At 43.4% G+C, this 19,323-nt stretch overlaps 1 protein-coding gene across 2 annotated transcripts; it reads left to right on the top strand.

The window, feature by feature from the left end:
* The first annotated feature begins 5,619 nt into the window (after positions 1-5,619).
* On the top strand, positions 5,620-18,946 carry RUFY1 (RUN and FYVE domain containing 1). 2 transcript variants are annotated; one of them, XM_042826474.1, is made up of 18 exons: positions 5,620-5,893; positions 8,703-8,876; positions 9,105-9,222; positions 9,850-9,951; positions 10,258-10,381; positions 10,986-11,044; positions 11,583-11,648; positions 12,169-12,238; positions 13,027-13,128; positions 13,401-13,517; positions 14,140-14,307; positions 15,120-15,217; positions 15,673-15,792; positions 16,303-16,432; positions 16,811-16,905; positions 17,315-17,363; positions 17,571-17,648; positions 18,259-18,946. In XM_042826474.1, exons 1-18 carry the CDS (start codon positions 5,635-5,637, stop codon positions 18,400-18,402), a joined length of 2,073 nt encoding a protein of 690 aa, XP_042682408.1. In that variant the 5' UTR covers positions 5,620-5,634; the 3' UTR covers positions 18,403-18,946. The 2 variants fall into 2 exon arrangements, with proteins under 2 accessions (XP_042682408.1, XP_042682409.1); XM_042826475.1 differs by having other exon boundaries at positions 5,762-5,844.
* Positions 18,947-19,323: the final 377 nt, after the last annotated feature.

The raw sequence follows: 19,323 nt of genomic DNA, 5'->3' as shown, positions 1-19,323 counted from the left end.
AAACAAAAAAGCACTCCACAAAGATAAACTGATTTCTTCCACGAATCACTTGCAGAACCCAACAGCTGTTAATCCTGTTTGTCCCAACACAACCTAACACAGAGCACGTACCAACAGGGTCAACATTCACAAAGGTCCCCAGGGCATTCTTACAGCAGCACTTTGTGCAAGCCTGTACACTAGATCATTAATTTTGCTAGTTATCTGCTTAGGAAAGACCAGCAATGCTCTTTATTTATTCAAGATAGAAATGAGAAGATGAGCTTCGAGTTGTTTTGATTGTGTTTAAATAAAAACTTGAGTGTATTTTCTAGCTTCTCTGATATGAGATTTCAGTTGTGTTGTTTGTTAATACTGAAAATGTCCAATTAAATGAACAGATTTTGGTACATTTTTTTTGTAAAGAGGTGATCCAATGCCAATAAATACAACTAGCGATAACATTTAACGTGTCTGTCTCAAACAGAAGCTAAACTCTTCTCAGTTCTGGGTGCCTTGAGTATTTTTCAAGGTCACACTGTAAATTCAGAAACTTCACCGCAATGAAAAAATTAAAAAAAATTTGCAGTTTGATGCAGAGCCATTCACAGATCACACCCAGAACATCTAACAAATGGAAATCATTTAAGTGGCCATGATGGTGGACTTCTTACAAACGTAAATTCAGGTACAGTTTGAAGAAGAGAGATGCATTTTATTGGTGTAAGCTACAAAGTCAAGTTGTTCCCTGTGTGCGTCCTGTCTCCAATTAGGAAAAGTAACGCTCTAATTAGAAATAACCCTGCCAAGGACAAGTGTCAAAGCAAAGCAGGAAGAAAAAGGTTTGCTCCCCCAGTAGCCACATGAGTTCATTAACAGTGACATGGACTGTGCTCTTATCTCAAGCAAGAGATAAAACATTAATCTGTTTTGCAACTATTTGTTTATCACATAGTTTAAAGTGATGCTCTGGTATTCTCTAAGCACAACGGGGCTGCACAAAGCCTGCTGGTGGTTAAACCAGGATACCCTTCCAGAGCACAGAATACACTTCACGCTGATTGAGCTGCAGTGAAGAAACAAGCTTTGGTTCATGCAACATTGTGGCCTAATCTCACACCCTGATAGTGGAAAATTGAGCATCTGTTTGGGGTTCTGCTCCCCCCACATTTATTTGGTAATAAAGGCTTAGCAGGCAAACACCTAGAGCCAAACAGAGAAAGTCACAATTGTGTTCTTAGTACAAAGAAGCTTCTGAGCTTTATGTGGTCTCCTTGCTAATTGTGATTCAGTGTATCAGTTAGCTGCGATCTTTGGTGTCTTCTGCACCTGAATAATATTTTCTGACATTTAAGTCAAGCTAAATAAGAGCATGCTAGTGACAGTAACAAACTCTATGCTCAGAACTACATTAAAAGCAGGTTTCCCAGGTTGGGTTTCATAAATTTCTTTGCAAACATGGACCTAGCAACAGAACTGGATCTTTTTAAGATAATACCATATCTGGTGACAGCAATTCAAAACTGGGTTAATAATTAAAGGCAAGATCCCTTTCCCTCCACTGCCAGTCCTTCAATGAGGTCTGGGAATGGGTGGATCCTGGCTCCACCCCTTCCAGTCACTCAGGTGCATTGCACTGCATACACCTGAGCTCCCCTGGGTTGGCCCTGCGTTGCCACCGGCTGCTCAGTCACTGGTTTAAGCTGGGACTGAGCACTTCTGCTACAGCGTGCAAAGTTCAGCTCATACACAGATCATGTTTTCCTTTTATTCTCTTCTACTAAGAGGCTACTTCAGCTGCAATTCCTAATCGCAAAATCACTACTGTGTTGGCTACTAGAAGCTTTTAGGATTTATTAAGACAATGACTCTACTTTCTAATTATGGTTCTTCTTTCTCCCTACACATTTATAGCTGCTATGATGCCAGGAGCTTCTGTGATTGCCAAAAGATGGGAGGAAGGATGTTTAAGGTAAAGCACTCCGTTAGTAAGTCTGTCATCTGCTTTGCTAATCTGCCATGTGGAATCTCCACGGAAAGCTCAGGTCAGGCAGAAAACTGGGGGTTGAACAGGACATGCATATCATGAGTAACTCTTCCAACACACCATCTGGAAAATATGAGATGTTTCGGTACATTAAATCAGTAGGGAAACAATTTACTTCTGTTTTATCAGATTTCTGCCAACTCAGGGCACTGAAGTGGTTCAGCAAACCAATGACCAAGGGGCTTGGGGAAAGGATTTGGTCAGAGTAAAAGACAGCAGCACCACAGCCAGCAGCTGGATTGCCTTTGGCTGCTGGAAAGCTACAGTTATAAATTCCTGCCATTTTTTACCTTTGATTGGCTTATCAAGATGTCAGAGGAAACAGGGCTGTTGTAAGGAATAAGAAGTAACTGAAGTTTCCCTCTTGATCTTGAAGCAGGGAAGGGCCTTCAGTGAAATTATCCTTACTCGTTATATGAGGAGAAACAGGGAAGGTGGTAACAGTTACACAGCTTTGTTACCCAAAAGTTCATGTTTCTCTTCGGTTCTTGCAATAAACGAGGTGCTTCTGCACATCTGTTCAGCGTTTCTTTTCTTCCTCCCTCTCCAGAAAAAAAATCCCTATTGAATCAAAGGGTTTGGGAGTTATCCCTAATTGTGGCAAACAAGCTGCTAGCTTGAACTCCACAAGGATAAAAGAAAGGAAGAGACAGATAGAAGAGACTGTTTTTGTTGGTTTTTTAAATAAAAATCTAGCCAAAGATGTATTGATTTCCCTTTTGTTTTAGGCTCTGCAGTATCTGACCAATTAACATGCAGTGACATTCACAAAACAAGCATAAAAATGAGAAAATCCAAGGCAAAGTAAAGGCAGGGAATTACACTTCTCAATGCCTCCTGCAATTTCTTTCAATAGTTTACTGCATCTAAGATGTGACTTAGTTATAAGATCTTTACTATTTATGAAGAAGACTTAATCACAAGCAGCCTGTGCCACATCCTGCCCTTGGGTGAACAGGAGCAGCATCACCAGGATTGTAAGCAAGCATCTAAATGATCTGTGGTATATTATGTGAAAAAAATGTATTTTATTATTCCTACGGAAGAATAAACTTCACTTAAATGTATTTCAGGTAACTTAAAATCCTTTGTCTGAATTTTCCTTCTATTCTTACTGAAGCAGCAAAGCAGTCTGTTGTCTGATGTGCACAGAACCTTGCAAAAACGGAACCTCCTCTACAACACCCCCATTTTTATCATTCCACTATTTTGTAATATTAAATGTTTCTATACCTTCATACTGCTTCCAGTGAACTTGCAAAGCCACACCACTTTTCATGTAATGACTCTGGCCTGGAACATTGCCTCCCAACCCCTGCAGACCCCTGCAAATCTCCATGAAAGATCAGAAGGCACAGCTGTAGGTGACCTGGAACACCTCTGGGGATGGAGCACCCACAGCTTGTTTGGCAGGCTGCTCCAGTGCCTCACCGCCCTCTGGAAAACTTTCCCCTTAATATCTGATCTAAATCTCCCCTCCTTCTGCTGAAAACCGTTCCACTTGCCCTATCACTATCAAACCCTGTGCATACAGTAGATTGAGCCCAGCACAACAATTCCAGTATTTATACGCCCTGCTGGGAAGGTGACACCTTGAGAGCTGTTTGCTGTTTCCCAGGCAGCCTCACAACGGCATTTGCTCGCGGTGCGTCCTTGCCGTGCGTCAGATGCCGCCCCACGAATACAGCAGTGCCACAGTGTCACCTAGCGGGAAGCTCTGTGTGCTGCCCATTCGCAAAGCACCAACAAATAATGTGATAAATAATAAAAAGCTAAGTTGGCGTGCACTTCTTAACTGTATTCTGACATTCCAGATCGCAGCACACTGCATTCCTGCTATGGGTCTTTTATTTCCTTTACTTTGCTAAAAAACAGGTGATAGTTTAGAGTAGAACAAGAGCAGGACTAGTGGTCTGCAATGAACAGAGGTGAAATAGCAAATGCAGAAGTGGAAAATAGAAATGAACCCACTTTCAGAGCTAAAATTGCACTCTTATTCATGCATAGTGCCTGTCTTTCATTCAAGACCAAAATAATGAACAACTTTTTTTTTTCTAGCTGTGCTTAAAGCTCTATTCTCTGTAAACTACATCCTCTGTGGTCATTTCTCTAGCATGTACATTGATTATTATTTTTTAATAGCAATATGCAGAAAGATGATCTTTCATTTACTGTTTTTACACAGAGGTTAATTACAAGGCAGCACAGGGAAGTATGATGCATGATTACATTACTGGATCAACATGATGGTAGGTGGACAGGGGTCTTTGTTTGCTTTTACTTTCAGTCACAAACCTTCCACATCCTATTCTTCTACTCTATTGAATAACAAAATTATTTTGAAACTCACAACTCTGTTTTGCCCCTCTGGCCAATACTGTCCTCAGACTCAGTATTGCACAGACAGTGAAGGCTGAAAATCAGCATTAGGTCTTACTCAAGTCAGACAGAAGTATACTTCTGTAAGCAGCAGCAAGGTAAGAACCTGCGAAGCTATTGGACACAGTGGTCGCTTAAATCCACTGTTAAGTACTGCTGGAGTCCACCAGGTGGACTCTGCACCCTTCCAGCAACAGCAGCTTACTGCCCGCTCTTAGCTCGCGTGAGTCATGGATGAACAAGAGGCTGCTGAGCTCTGAATTCTAGGCAAAAATAAACCAGATTCTTTATGCTTTGTAGGAGAGGAGCTGACAAACTTGCGGTATCTGAGAAGCCAAAAGGATAGAATCAATCTTAAACTAGCTCAAAGTGGGAGGATAAATAAGATGCAGACATAAAGATCTGTTTTGCTGTGATGATCTCCAACTTTCCTATTCCGTCTCCCCTTCTCTTTTTTTCTTAGGGGAGAAGAAAACAAAGAAACTTTTGTAGCAGGAAAGCTAATATGCAAAATCATATGACTGAGTAAGTGATCTATCTGCCTCGCAACAAAATGACCAATACAACTTGGGTGCATACAACTTCTGGAAGGAAAAAAAATGGGTGATAAACCATCAGTATCTGGGACACCTACTAAGGCTCAATGATCATATTGGGATCATTGTCATTTCAGTTCCCCTTTGCAATAAATCTCTCCTACTAAGCATGGCCCAATCACAGTCATGAATAGCCTGATTGTGCCCAGCTGCTTTGTAATGGCAGTGACAGAAGCACACACTTACCAAAAGAGCAAGTTGTCCTTCCTACCCACCACTTGAATCAAGATAGGATGGCTTCAGTTATAGGTGTATAACTATATCAATAAAAGTAATAAAGATCTGTTTCAGCATACAAAATACCAGAAAAATCTGGCATTTTGAAAGATACTAAATATATTTATATGTATATGAAAGTAACATTTGGAAACACAGAATGCAAGGAAAGAAAACATAACGTGCGGGTTTTTTTCTTATTTTCAAACTCGCTTCAAAAGAGAACTCCGCTCAGGTTTCGCCGCCCATCCCCTCTCTCCTAAAGCTTTCAGCTGGGCGCTACCAGCGGGCTGCCGGCAGCTCTGGAGGCGGTTCGAGCCCGGCCTGCGCTGGCAGGGCGGCCCCGCGGCACGGCCCCGAGATGCGGGACGAGGCGGGCCGAGCGCTGCCGGAGCGCAGTCATGTGATGGAGGGAAGATGGCTGCCGGGGAGCCGTGCGCTGCCGCGGGGATGAAGGAAGACTTTGAGATCATTGACAAAACGCAGGTGCCTGACACAGCCGAGCTGAAAAACGTGGAAAAAGAAAAGGAGGAAGCGAAGTGGTCCGCTCCCATCTTATCGCTGGCAAAGAAAGCCTCCGAAAACCTGGCGCTGAGCTATGGCAGCGCTCTGAAGTCTGCGGCTTCGGTAGGACTCATATCCAAAGCAGTCAGCAATGACAGCACAGCAAAAACAAGTATGGCTATGTCTATTTAGTAAACTTGCTTTTTATGCGGCACAAATAAGTTTAGTTCCCGTAAGTGGCGTTAAGTAGTGTGATGCTTTATTATTACTTTGAATTTAGGGTGTTTTGTTTTGTTTTTAATGTAATGCTGTGCTTGTTTCTTTAAGCAAGAGCACGCAGGCAGCACAGGAGAAGTCAACAAACTATAACCAGAAGAGCCCTAAGCTCTTGCAGCTCTTGTCAGCATCCTTAGATTCACTTGTATTTGTGGTTCAGGTGGCTTTTCTTGATTCCCTTTCTGCCTGAAGTTGTGCTGAGCAGCAGCCTGCTGGCGGGGTGCCTTCCTGGGAGGGAATGACGCTGCTTCCTGCACGGCTCACACGTCAGACAGCAGGCAGCTGGACTAAGGAACGAGTTGCTTACAAACTAATTGCTAACTGTGCTGAAAAACATCTCATTTAATCACAGCTTGCTTTATTAAGCATTGCGTTGATAGGTGTAGTAGCATGGGATTTATGGAAGAGCTCTCTTAAGACTGAATTAAGTGGGATCTTTATGGAAATTAAATCTCAGTAATATTTACAATACAGGAAACAAACCCATTCAAATGCAGTAGTACATGAGCACATTGGGCTGCAAGCTCCCAAGCTGGTGTCTGATGGCTCTGGGCAGCAGAGCTCAGTTATGCTGGCTGGTTATAATCTTTTTGTTTTGAATATTACGTATTCAAGCTGCATTCCTGAGGATGAATCGTAACTGCATGGTGGAATAAGGCTGATAGAATATTTTTTGTGTGAAAATTCCTCAGTGATGCATAGTCAGAGGTCAAGATTTCCTGTCCAGAAAGCAGCCTCCATTCTTATCTCTTTCTGCATCCACAGAACTCACACCAAACTTCTCAACTGGGGTGATCCAGTGTCTGTTCACATTTCATACCTGTTCTACCCTCCTGTATAAAGCACTTCCCTGTTAACTTTGACCAAGCATCATTTGATTTAAATGAGGTGTTTTTTAGAAATAACTTGTGGCCTGCAAGTGTATTTGTGGAAAAGTAACAAGTTGTTCCCTGCTGCCATCTTTTCGTACGGATTTTATTTAACTTCCCCCTACTTCAGATCTGGTGATCACGTGTAGATTCTGCTACACGCTGTGTGGTCAGCTGGACAAAGGAGGGAAAGGCACATCATAAACCCATTTTCTGTCACTGAAGAAACTGTTCTGCCTGGCTGGGAAGGCAGGAGATGCAAATGTAAAGAATGCAAATCAAGAAAGACTGTCTTAAAGACCAAAAGATGGAGAACTGTCACCTTTTCTTTATGCTATTCTCCTACTGTGTGTAGAACAGTGTATGGTAAACAAAGCATGGAGCTTCAAAGTGATGTTAAAATCAGCCGAACTGAGTCAGACACTACAATAACATGTTTTTAAAGATTGCATATCTGGGATCTTTTGCACTTACGTAATTCAGTTTGTGAGCTTTGAGGGTGGACTTGGATAATTTGCTAACACCTGGCTACTCTGCATGTACCAACTGGTACATAGTTTTGCTAAAGGTGTGTGTGACTAGATTTCCAACAGACTAAGCAATTGTTTGTTACTTAAACCGAATACAAATCATCAACAGTGCTGTTTAGTTGAAATTTGTGTTCATAAAGAACACTTCATTCACAGTATTCATTTTTTAAGTCTTCTGGATAATATATATAGTGTTACAGTGTTTTATATATATAGTGTTTTATATATATTTATATATATTTTTTTTGTATTTATATATATATATATATATATATATATATGCATCTCTTCAGAAAGGCTTACAAGCAAAATATCCCTGATAAGTGAAAGTTCAAGATCAGAAAACAGCATAACAATATATATTCAGTTGCTACTGAACACCTCAATATCTAAACAAAGCCACAGATTTCTTATGTCTAGTCAGGCTTTTTTCTCTGTCCTTAATGTCCAACCTGACATTAAAATCCAAAATGCTACAGCCCTCATAATCCTCAGTCTCAGGCATTATGAGCAACTTTGGTACTGATATGGCAGAGCTAGGCTGCTGGGAGGACAGGACTTCATGTGCTGTGATTTGCTGAAATAATTTGGTTAGGATAACTTTGCTTACACTCTTCTCATAGGGAAAAGTTACACTCGATTTTAACTCTACATTACTATTCTGTGCACGAGAACATCATGATGAGAACTACTACTCAAACGGACTTCTGTGCGGTGTTGCTAACAGCCCTCACCCTCTTCCACGTGACTGACGGGGTTGTACCTTTTAGACTCACTCGTCGTAACTCGCATTCCCGCAGGCGACCAGGCCGCCCCCACAGCACAGAGGCGGCAGGCTTCTTAGCGCAGCGCGCTCGGCCCGAAGCAAACGTAGTCGGCCGTGGGCCTGCGCTGACTGAAGCGGTAGCTCACCGTCTCGGGGTTTTGGTTGGTTGCTGTGGATTTGTTTTTGTTGGCGATGGGTTTTGCTTGTTTTCTGCCTCGCCCCGCGTTCAGGTTACCGCGCTCAGGTCAAGGTGAGGAGCGCCTCCCGCCCCTCAGAGGCGGCGCTGTGCGCGCGCGGGACACCCTGCTCGCAGAACGAACTATTTCTAAAATGGCGCCCGGCGCGCGCGGGCCACGCTCAATCTCGCGAGAGTTCAGGATTGTTGGGGGCTGCTGTTGCCGTGGTAACTCGGGAGCACAGGGGCCTGGTCTGAAGCGCCCCCAGTTGGGGCCGGGCGGCGGGGGGCGCCGCGCTGCGGGGGGCGGCGGGAGCGCGTTTCTTAAACCGGCTTTTCTGTTTTTGCCCCTCCCCGCCGCACAGCCGCGAGGCACCACGCCATGGAGGAGCGCGCCAACCTCATGAACATGATGAAGCTGAGCATCAAAACCCTGATCCAGTCGGCCCTGAGCCTGGGCCGCACCCTGGACTCCGACTTCCCTCCTCTGCAGCAGTTCTTCGTGGTGCTGGAGCACTGCCTGAAGCACGGCCTGAAAGGTGGGCTTGTGCGGCCGTGCGCTGAGGGGAGGCCCGCAGTGACACTGGTTGCGCTGTGCCCGGCCGTGTCTGCTGTGGGCTGTGTGGTGCTCTGCCGGCTGTCCGAGCGCCCTGTGGCTGTTTGTCCTCTCAGCTGTCCGCTTGTGAGAGATGCAGGTGTGTGGTTGTGGAATGGCGGCTGGGAGGCTGTCGGTTCTCATCACGAACTTCTCTGTGTGCTCCCTGTAGCGAAGAAGACCTTTATTGGACAGAACAAATCGTTCTTTGGTCCTTTGGAGCTGGTGGAAAAGCTTTGTCCTGAAGCATCAGATATAGCGACTAGTGTCAAAAATCTGCCAGAGCTGAAGTAAGTTCCTTGTTGGGAATTACGTGTTTCGCTCACTCTGCTGGGAAATGCAATCCTTCGGGTGGTTCCTTAGCTTCATTAATGAGATCTCGTTCCAAAGAGACAAACAGGGTATGTAGGAGGCGTTGAGTGCTCCCAGAGATAAGGAGGCTGTCTCAAAATATTCCGCTCTTCTGTTTCAAATAGTGCACTCAAAAACAGCATTGCAAAATTTCTGTAAGCGTGCTGCAAATGACTGTAGGATCTTCACAGGTGGTTCTTTCCCCTTGTTCCCATCACTTTTATGGCTTTGTCTAACTTCGTGTGCATGTACATTTCGTTTGAGGCCTCAGGATAATGAAGAGACTAGTTTTATTCCCAGAATGTATGAACGGTTGGGTTCTGGTGTCAGCTGAAGATATGTAGGGCTTTCTGATTCAGAAAGATGTTACAGTACACTTTCCTGACACTGAAACAACAGAATGTAATCAAATCCTTCTCTTGCTCTGGCCACAAAACTATTTCCTTTGAGATTTAATTAATTTAATAAATAAGTGCCTTCTTCTCCCTTTGTAAAGAGAGAATTTTCAATTGCACAGCTCTACTTAAACGTTTTTGCTTTACCATAACCTTAATGTTTCATTTTAGGACTGCTGTAGGAAGAGGAAGGGCTTGGCTTTATCTGGCACTCATGCAAAAGAAACTGGCGGATTATCTTAAAGTGCTTTTGGACCATAAACATCTATTGAGGTAACAACACCAATACCTTGCATTCACTGAATCCTTGCATAGCTGTAGAAAAAAGTCATTAATTGTCCCATTTAACTTTGGGTTGTTCTTGCATTCTGCAAGGCAATAAGTTGTTCATTGTTCTTGCAGTGAACTTAGGGTCAGGAGAATTTTCTGTTTTGCATCTTCTGCCTCGTGCACTACCTTAGCAGGGGGAGGCTGGTCAGCTGAGCTTTAAAAGCACAACATTACTGCTTATGTCATTTTAGTGATAGAGGTACCATTGTAATTATGATGTTCAGTGATGCCTTATCTTATTTCTTCTAGTGAATTTTATGAACCTGATGCACTGATGATGGAGGAGGAGGGAGCAGTCATTGTGGGTCTCTTAGTTGGACTGAATGTCATTGATGCCAACCTTTGCTTGAAAGGAGAAGACTTGGATTCTCAGGTGAAGATTGTTTAAATATGATCAGTCCTTAAAATAATTGAGTTGAATTAAGCACTCTGATAAATACTTCACAGAGATGAGCCTAGAATTCCTAAATCTGTTATGTAGATAGGGATTGTCACTGCTTTTGTAAGTGGACGTTTGAATTCCTTGCATAAGAAACCAAACTTTAGATGAAGTGAGCTAAACACATGGGACACGTTGCAGTCAGTCTGCTAAGGCCTTGTGGGGTCTTTTGTTTTGAGGGTGAGTGGAGCTTTTCCTTAGGCTGGGGGGAGGGAGAGTGGCAGGAATGTCCCACATAGAAGCTGGTCATGTTTCCATACTGACAAGTATGAAAGTATCCATCTCCTTCAGTAGCAGCTTATGGAAATGCTGTCAAAAACAGTAACTTCAGGGAAACTGAGTGCACCCAATGTGGTGGTTTTGATGCTGACAGACTGGCCTGGAGGTTTGCTTTGGTTGTGAAGGACATAGGCATTATCTGTCTTCCCAAATCCGAACATTTAGATTTTTACTTTTTTTTCCAAATACAAAGAAATGCCTTCTGCTACTCAGAATTGTGTTGTGAAAGCATGGTAATCTCTTAAATAATGTTTTTCAGGTTGGAGTGATTGATTTTTCTCTGTACCTTAAGGAAACACAAGACAGTGATGGCAAACAGTATGTATGGTGGATTAGTGATTCTAAATTGTTTGGGTTTTGTGTTTTGTTATTTTTTAAGGACAAGCCCATCTGTCAGTCTGTAGGAGCACATCAGTGCTAGAGATATCAAGCTCTCTTATTAACTGAAAAAAGAGAATCCTAAATAGATTTACTAGCTAAACAGAAGTACAACAATAGTTGATCCCGTGGCAACTTAAACAATGTGGTGAGGAGAGTCTGTCCCGAGCCAGCACCAAACTAATGACACTCAAAATGTGAACTTAGCCTCTGCTAAGTCACTGCTTGATTTCTGAGCACCAGCTCAGTGAGATGCTCAGTGAAGGAGCTTTTTCTGTGGGAGATACCAGTTATGGAGAACAGAAGTATTTTTACTGGAAGTGTTAAGTGATGATGTTACTGCTTCCTGACCTTGCTCAAACACATTTCTATCACAAAAAAAGATTTGCAAGTGCATGCTGACAACCTCTGTACAAATTAACACTTTCAAATGGAGAGAAGTTTCTTCTCAATCGATACATTCTTGCTTTACAATTAGAGATGGAGGCATTACTGCTGTCCTTGACCAGAAGCATTACGTGGAAGAGCTGAACCGGCACCTAAGGTAGGACTTTCTGCTGTTCTGAGGCACAACCAGTCACTTTCCCTTACAGCTTTAAATGTCTTTGCTGTCATTCTTGCAGACTTTTGTCTGATTATGAACTGTCTTTTTTGATTCTCTGCCGAAAACTTAGTTTCATGTTGCAACCTTAGTCTTCTTATGGCAGATGCTAGCAGAAAACAAGTTCTGTAGTAATAGTTGACTGTTCCAAAACTTGCTAGTGGTCAACAGAGGATTTTGCAGATGGATTTGTGACAGTTTTCCCTTGAACAAACATCTCAAAGTCCACCCTTTAGATGGAGATGTGTTCTTATGTAGCTGCTCAGTGCTGGTAGCTGGCTTCATTCAACCTCTGCAGTATCGCAGAGGTGTTAAGACTAAAAGCTAACCCAAAACAGCTGTCATAATGAACAAAAGTCATTGTTAGCAAATACCAGATGATGGAAGTATGGTTGTCAACAGGAATAAACGTTGAACATTGGAGCTTGTATTGTTTTCATGCATTATTTTTTTCTCAATGCAGTTGCACAGTCACAGATCTTCAGAACAAAATAGACTGCTTAGAAAAGACCAACTCAAAGCTGCAGGAAGAGGTTTGTGTCTGGCTATTAAGTGTTTCTTAGCTTTCTTCTGTCAGAGACAAAACACCCAAAGAATTCACCACACACTTGGACTGAGTTGATAATAGTGAAGTATGAGTGATTTCCTTAATCAAGGTCAGTGATGTCTCCATCCAAAATTAATCATATCACTAAAGAACACGATTTGTCTTGCTCTGCTCACACACCTTTATATATATCTCTCGTGTGAGTTAGAATGGAAATCGGGTAAAAATAAAAGAATAAAGTTCACTTTGGGAATCTTTCCTAGTTGGGAACCACAGTAAAAGCCATCAGTACATGTGACAAAGGCTGAGGGGATTTTTTTGCTTGGTTGGTATTTGTTTTGTTTGTTTTCAGGTAATGGTTGTTTTATTGTTCATATTACATGCACTACATGCCTACAGTCTGAACTGCTATAATTCAGCATCCAGTGCCTTTTGGGGAATCTCCACTTGAAACTGCCATAATGTTCCAGCAGCTCCATGGCTGCCTTGTGCCTTGTTTTGGGTACCAGGAAGAACACTGCACATAAAGACCTGGGGTTGTGTTTGGCTTTTTGTGCTGTGACTCAAAAATAAGTGATGAGGGCATCGAGCAGGGGGCACACTAATAAATGTTGTGGCCTTGTTGAGGCTGTAGGGTGACTATAGCTGCAAAATGGCCTGGCAGCTTCTGGGAAGAATGAAAGGGCCAAGAGAAAAATGAGCTCCAGACTTCAGGATTTCTTCTGGTGTTTCATGTTCGTGCAGTGATAAAATACAGACATGTTTTTTTCACAGCTTGCAGCAGCAACTGACCGAATTGGCTCACTGCAGGAAGAGCAGCAGCACTTAAAGCAACAAAACGAATTAATTCGGGAACGAAGTGAAAAAAGTGTTGAGGTAGGAGCATGACTTGAAGGTGGGGTCCTTAAAATAAGCCAGTTCTCTTGTTCAGCTACAGTTAGAGCTCTTGAAACAGCTTTGAACTGGAATGCAATGGAGCACAGCTTAACGCACTTCTGTAAATGACTTTATGTCTGCTACTTTTTCCATTGTGAAACAATAGGATTTTGCTTGAAATCGCACACAAATCCTTCAGTGAAACAGTATTTCTCAGTTACAGCCGAATTGTAGCGTTGTGATTTTGTGGTCTTTGCAATTGTTTCCTCTAGGTGACAAAAGAGGATACAAAAGTAGAACTGGATACTTACCGGCAGTCCCGGCAGGGTCTGGATGAGATGTACAGCGATGTCTGGAAGCAGTTGAAAGAAGAAAAGAAAATGAGGCTGGTGAGGAAGCTTACCTTTCGTTTCACTCTCTGTAGGTACAGGACTGCCTGCTGTGAGCTAGGATTATGAGCACGTGGTGCATGGTGTGCATTTCTCTAAACTATTCAGAATTCGTGATGGATTTGGAAAGAAGGTGCTGCTCATAGGTCATCTACAGTGTCAGAAGAGAACTGCAGATCTGGGCCTATTTAACAGTGTACCAGGATTATTTGAGCAGAGACTTGAGCTAAGAGCACAGAAAGGCAGTTGTTGCTGTGGGATGCCAGCAGCCACGTTCACAGTTACCTGCGAAGCAGTGACTGGTGAAATGAGTGCCAGGCTCATTGAAGCTTGTGGTTTGTGTTCAGACCATCTCCAGCCTGCAGGAAATTGCACAGCTGAGATGCACACCATGCTCTACATTTTAGGGCAAGAGCTCAGATCTGCTGCCACGACCTGGAGAGCCAAAATAGTTTTTTGCCCTTACTGACTCACTGTATTATTTGAGACTAACTTTTCTGTAGAACTGTAGGTCTGTACCTGAGAGAGTAATGCAGAATTTCTGTCTGGCTTGATGTGGGCTTTGGAAATACTTGTCCCCGGTGTGATTACCTGGCAGTAATTAAGAAATCTCCTTTGTAAGGAACTAGAGAAGGAGTTGGAGCTACAGATTGGAATGAAAACAGAAATGGAAATAGCCATGAAACTTCTGGAAAAAGATACTCATGAAAAACAAGATACCTTGGTTGCACTTCGCCAACAGTTAGAGGAAGTGAAAGCAATTAACTTGCAGATGTTTCACAAATCTCAGGTATGTGCAGAGCAGAGGACAGAGCAGCTGCAGTGATGGCCTTGATGTGATGGTAACGCACGTGTGTGTATCTGCAGAAATGGGTGCATCTGTTTTCTTAGGAGTATCTGTTTTAAAAGTTGTTTGGTTCCTTTTTTAGCTGAGTTTTGTTATTAATACGAGATTGGGTGGTTTTGGAAAGGACTTTCCCTGAGATGCTGAGCACTGTGCTTGGGATCATCCAGGAGGCACTGAGCGAGTTGTGGAGAAGCAGCTCTGGCAGGGAGGGAAGGTGGCTTGGAGGTGTCTGTTCTGACAGCTGAAGGAGCAGTCTTTAAAAACACAGTTGCTTCCTGCAGCCAGAACTGCCCTGCTGCTGCTTCCCTTTGTGTCATTTGCCTCTCAGTTGCACTGCATTTCACACTGCTTACCAAAAAACCAGCAAGCTTCGCTAAACCAATAGAAAGCCAAGTTTGTGTGTTGGTTTTTTTACTTCCCTGTGAAACAATGTCCTTCAAGTGCAGTTTTTGCATTCAGATTGCAAAAGTAACAAATATAATGTGACAATTTCCTTCTTCAGACTCTTTAAGAGAAGACTTGGCCTGTAGCTGATCTCTTAAGTTTAAATGTTATTGGAATCAAGTTTTTTTGTTCTGAGCTCTTAACAGAGCAGCTGAGCAGTGTCTGCTCTGCCACTATCAGCGTCTGTTGGCGCGCTGCTCTTAGACCTGGCACGGTTTGTCACAAACTGCACAGGCTTTATCTGCTGACTGAGTGACCTTCAGAAAACTACAATGTATTGTCTGCAATCCCCGACTGCTTTATTCCTGCAGAATGCAGAGTGTTCTTTACAACAGAAAACAGAAGTAATATCTTCTTTTGAAGGAAAAACGAATGAGATGATGTCTTCTATGAAACAAATGGAAGAGAGGTAATAATTAGAAGCTCAATACCATTGGTCGGTAGAAGGTTGTTATAGACCTGACTGAGGTTATTATAGAATGGCTTTCTATTTCTCAGTATAACGCTCACAAGTGTCTCCTATAGATACGTGGGGTGCATGCCAGCATTCTGCTCTTTTTCTCCCTATTACCACGCTCCACGCTTATCTGTTCCCTTTGCCCAAGCAGAAATGCACAGCACTGACTCGTCTGAAAAAGATCTGTGCTGTAGGCAGACTGTTTAAAAACTGTGTTGGCGTGGGTTGAAAAGCAGGTATGACCTGGGAGTTCAGCAGAAACAGCCTTCTAGAACTCCTGCTTCTCCACCAGTACCTTCAGTTCTACTTTCTGTAAAGATCTATGCAAAAAAATGTGAAAGAACAAAATGCCAGTGAATAGATGAGGAAAATGTGAGATGTCAGCAAATGTGTTCCTTACTTTGCAGATTGCAGCATGCAGAAAAGGCAAGGCAAGCTGCAGAGGAAAGATGCAACAAGATGAAGCAAGAGCTTGCCAGCAGACTTGACACTTGTCGGCAGCAAATGTCCCAGCTGGATAGCAAATGGTATTTCAGTGCTATTTCATCAGTTTTCCTTTTTTTATTTTCCTTCATTTCTATTTGTTTAAGAAGTGCCTTCAGTGCTCATCCTGTAGGCTTGGTGCATCAGTGACTGTCAGCCACAGCAATTGGGATTTCCTGAAGGCAGACTGGGGTTGGTGCTCTTGTCCTCCCAGGTTTGTAACGCAATGTTTCGTTCACTGCCTGCACATCAGGGCAGGGCGTCGTTGGAACACAAGTAGTCAATGCATTTTTGTGGAGATGGTGTGGTTGCTTTTTTTCTTCCTTCTGGCTATTCACCAGTTTCACTGCTTGTTTTCTGTACTCTCTAAGTACTACTATGGGGTTTTTTTTTTGTCTGCTGCTGTAATATCTCTGTTGTTTCTTTGGCAGAATACTGATGTAGGTTTTGTCCTCTTTAGGACAAGTTTTCTTCTCATATTGCTGATGGCCTTAAATGCCATAGGATGTTTTTCTGCTGTAGAGTTCCTCTGAATCAATCATTTTTTTAAATAGCTCAACTCTGGAAAAGGAATTAAAATCTGAAAAGGAGCAGAGACAAACTTTGCAAAGAGAACTACACCAAGAGAAGGATGCCACCTCTCTGCTTAGAACAGAATTGGAACAAATGGAAGGACTGAAAAAGGTATACATGGTGCAGGCATGCTGTGTTCAGAACTAAAGCTGGCTTGAAATGTATCTTCAAGCACAGAGAATAAATGAGTTAGATGGGCTTTTCTTAACACGTTTGTGGGCATAGCACTGCTGCATTCTGGCTGTGCTCAGGGATGATTAAAGCCTGAAACTGTTCCTTTTTTTCTGGTAAATATGGTTAAATGACTTCATTGTTCTCACCCTGCAAGCATCCATGGGTAGTTCCCCCATCTAACACTAGAAATGAACCCTTAGAAATAGGCAGCTTTGTAAAGAAGTTTATGCTTGTGATTTGCTTTGGTGTTTCGGATAGACTGTGTCTCAGATCACGCTTAGCACACGAACTTGATTTTTGAGTTTGATTTTACAGGAGCTGAGAAAATTGCAAGATGAGAAGCAGCAGCTGGAGAAAGTCTGTGAGGAGCAGGAGCAAGCTCTGCAAGAGATGGGGCTTCATCTCAGCCAGTGAGTGATAGGAGTTGAACTGGGGGTGGCGTGACTTGGAGGGTGGGGTTTCAAATTAAGTACAAAGAAGTTTGAGTCCATTTGTAGAACAGGTAGATGTGAGAATTTGAGGAGGCAGTTACTGCACATGGCGAAGCAAAACGGCCGTCCTTGTGTGAGTGAACTGGCAGGGATAAGAAACAATGCAGTAAAGGCTTAGTTCATAATGTGGAACTCTGCTTTTTCCACGTTGCTTCTGAATATACCAAAAGCAGGGCGTACCCTGAGGTGGCAACGTTTCCTGGTGATACAGAGTGGCTCAGAATGGTAACGGTGAGCTGACTGAAGAATAGATTCAGTGGCTGGACAGGGGAAGGGCAGGTAAAACAATGCTGTGCAGAGGGAATCATTTCTTCTTTTCTTCCCCCAGATCTAAGTTGAAGATGGAAGACATCAAAGAAGTAAACAAAGCACTAAAGGTACTCTCTTATTTTGTGGATATTTTGGCATATATGTGCATTTCACTTAACACCTTCAAAGTTCCCCGCCGTTAACTCTTCATTTATTTTATCCTATTTTAAAAAGATGGCTTTTGGAAAAAGAATTACAAACAGTGTGGATAAATTGCTTCTGAGCCTTATGAATGTACTTATCTGCAACGTGAGCGTTTTGTTCCAATTTCTTAGGGTCACACCTGGCTGAAAGATGATGAAGCAACACACTGCAAGCAGTGCGAGAAGGAATTCTCTATCTCAAGAAGAAAGGTACCATTGTTCACTGGATTTCTCCTTTTTCTCTCAGGAAAGAAAAGTGCTTTGTATCGTTTGCTGACTGCCTCAGTCTAAGGACTTGTGGGTGTGAGAACTAAATAGAGCAGTAGTTTGGTGTTTCCCGCTCTAAGAACAGTACGTCTCTGCTTGGGCACTTTCCTTGGCAGGAGGCTGTTGTGGGTTGTGTTCTCCTGTGCTGTGATTTGTCCTCATTTCCTGCTGAGTTCAGGAGTGAGGAGGGCTGGATGCTGACAGGCCGAGCTTGGTGGTGCCTTCCAGTTGCAGGGGACGGGGACCTGCTGCACAGCTGGGGACAGCTCTGTGTGCCTGCAGGCAACGGGGCAGGGCCCACCTGCGTGCTGATGCAGCCAGGTGTGCCAGAACACAGCTGAGGGGCAGCAGGCAGCTCCCGGGGCTGAGGGCAGCTCAGAGCAGCTGGGGAAGTTAAGCTGCTTTGTGTGAGTTCTCTGCATAGGAGACGGTGCTGTGCAGGGTGGGATTCTGGGACTTGAGGATGAGATTAGTGGACTCAAGGCTTTTGTCGTACCTCCTCAGTACGCTTCCTCTGTAGGCAGCTGTTCTTACTGCAGTTCTCTGCTTGTAGCATCACTGCAGAAACTGTGGGGACATCTTCTGCAACACCTGCTCCAGCAACGAACTGGCGCTGCCCTCGTATCCTAAACCTGTCCGTGTCTGTGACACTTGTCACACCTTGCTACTTCAGCGGTGTTCATCTAATTCCTCCTAAGCCTCTGGTAACCTCAGAGGGACCGACTCAGCGCTGGACAAGTAGCCATCGATTCTGAATTCCAGGCACCTTTGCAGCAGCGTCTGCTCTATTTTCCATCGTTAGGACAGGTCAGTGTGCAAGAATGGTAGGGGTAATGCAAGTGGGATAACTAAAATTGTATTACCTGAGTTCCATTCAAGTTCTATTTGAGACTAAAATGCAAATCCATTTTCTGATTTTTTTATACAGGAGATGTTTGTATTAATATTTGTATATGGGATTTCTAGTTACTCAGTCCCTCTAGAAGTTACTTTTTCTGTACATTAACTTCAGTTCCTCTGTACCCTCACTGTAGGCATTCCTGTGACACTGGCTAACGTACAGTTGTGTATGGGCTAAGAAAAGGAATGTTCACTTACCAATTGTCTATGGAAAGAGCTTTATGAGTGTCCATGAATGTGCCTTCTGTATTCAGAGTAAAAAAACTACACCTTAACACTTGTTCTGAAAGTAGCTGTGAGCACAGTGTGGTAGCTGCACAATAAAGTCTTTTGCAAAAAGATTCAGTTCTGACTTTTTCTAATGCTCCGTCAGTCCCATAGCCTGGAAGCGAGCCTTGTTACAGCGTGGTGCAGGGCTAAGGCTTAGAAATACAGACTGAAACAGATTTCACTACTACTGAATACTGCAGGCAGTGAGCATGGCTGGGAGCAGGGCAGCCCTTCAGGTGAGCTGCCTCACCAGCTGGGCTGTTACTGCCTGCGCTCTGCTCAGAGCACTTGTGCTCACTGCTGAGGTCTGAGCACACAGCGCTGCACCAATCACAACTGGAGATCCATTACTGCAGGCCGGCACTGGCAGCAGCCTGGTAGCAGTGGAAAGCGTTTTCTATAGGGCAGAGATAAAACTGGCTTTAATCTTTTCAAATCTATTGCTGGA

The sequence above is a fragment of the Centrocercus urophasianus genome, unplaced genomic scaffold, assembly GCF_019232065.1.
Source record: "Centrocercus urophasianus isolate 14NV4802_14NV808 unplaced genomic scaffold, USGS_Curo_1.0 seq_26, whole genome shotgun sequence".
NCBI classification, from domain to species: Eukaryota; Metazoa; Chordata; class Aves; order Galliformes; family Phasianidae; genus Centrocercus; species Centrocercus urophasianus.
Note: the sequence above shows the minus strand (reverse complement) of the source record. Positions and strands in the feature narration are given on the sequence as shown.

Coding starts and splice junctions, on each gene's coding strand:
- RUFY1 (XM_042826474.1), top strand. CDS start 5,635: ATGGCTGCCGGGGAGCCGTGCGCTGCCGCGGGGATGAAGGAAGACTTT. Junction 11,649..12,168: donor GAGCTGAACCGGCACCTAAG/GTAGGACTTTCT, acceptor TTCTCAATGCAG/TTGCACAGTCACAGATCTTC. Junction 12,239..13,026: donor ACTCAAAGCTGCAGGAAGAG/GTTTGTGTCTGG, acceptor TTTTTTTCACAG/CTTGCAGCAGCAACTGACCG.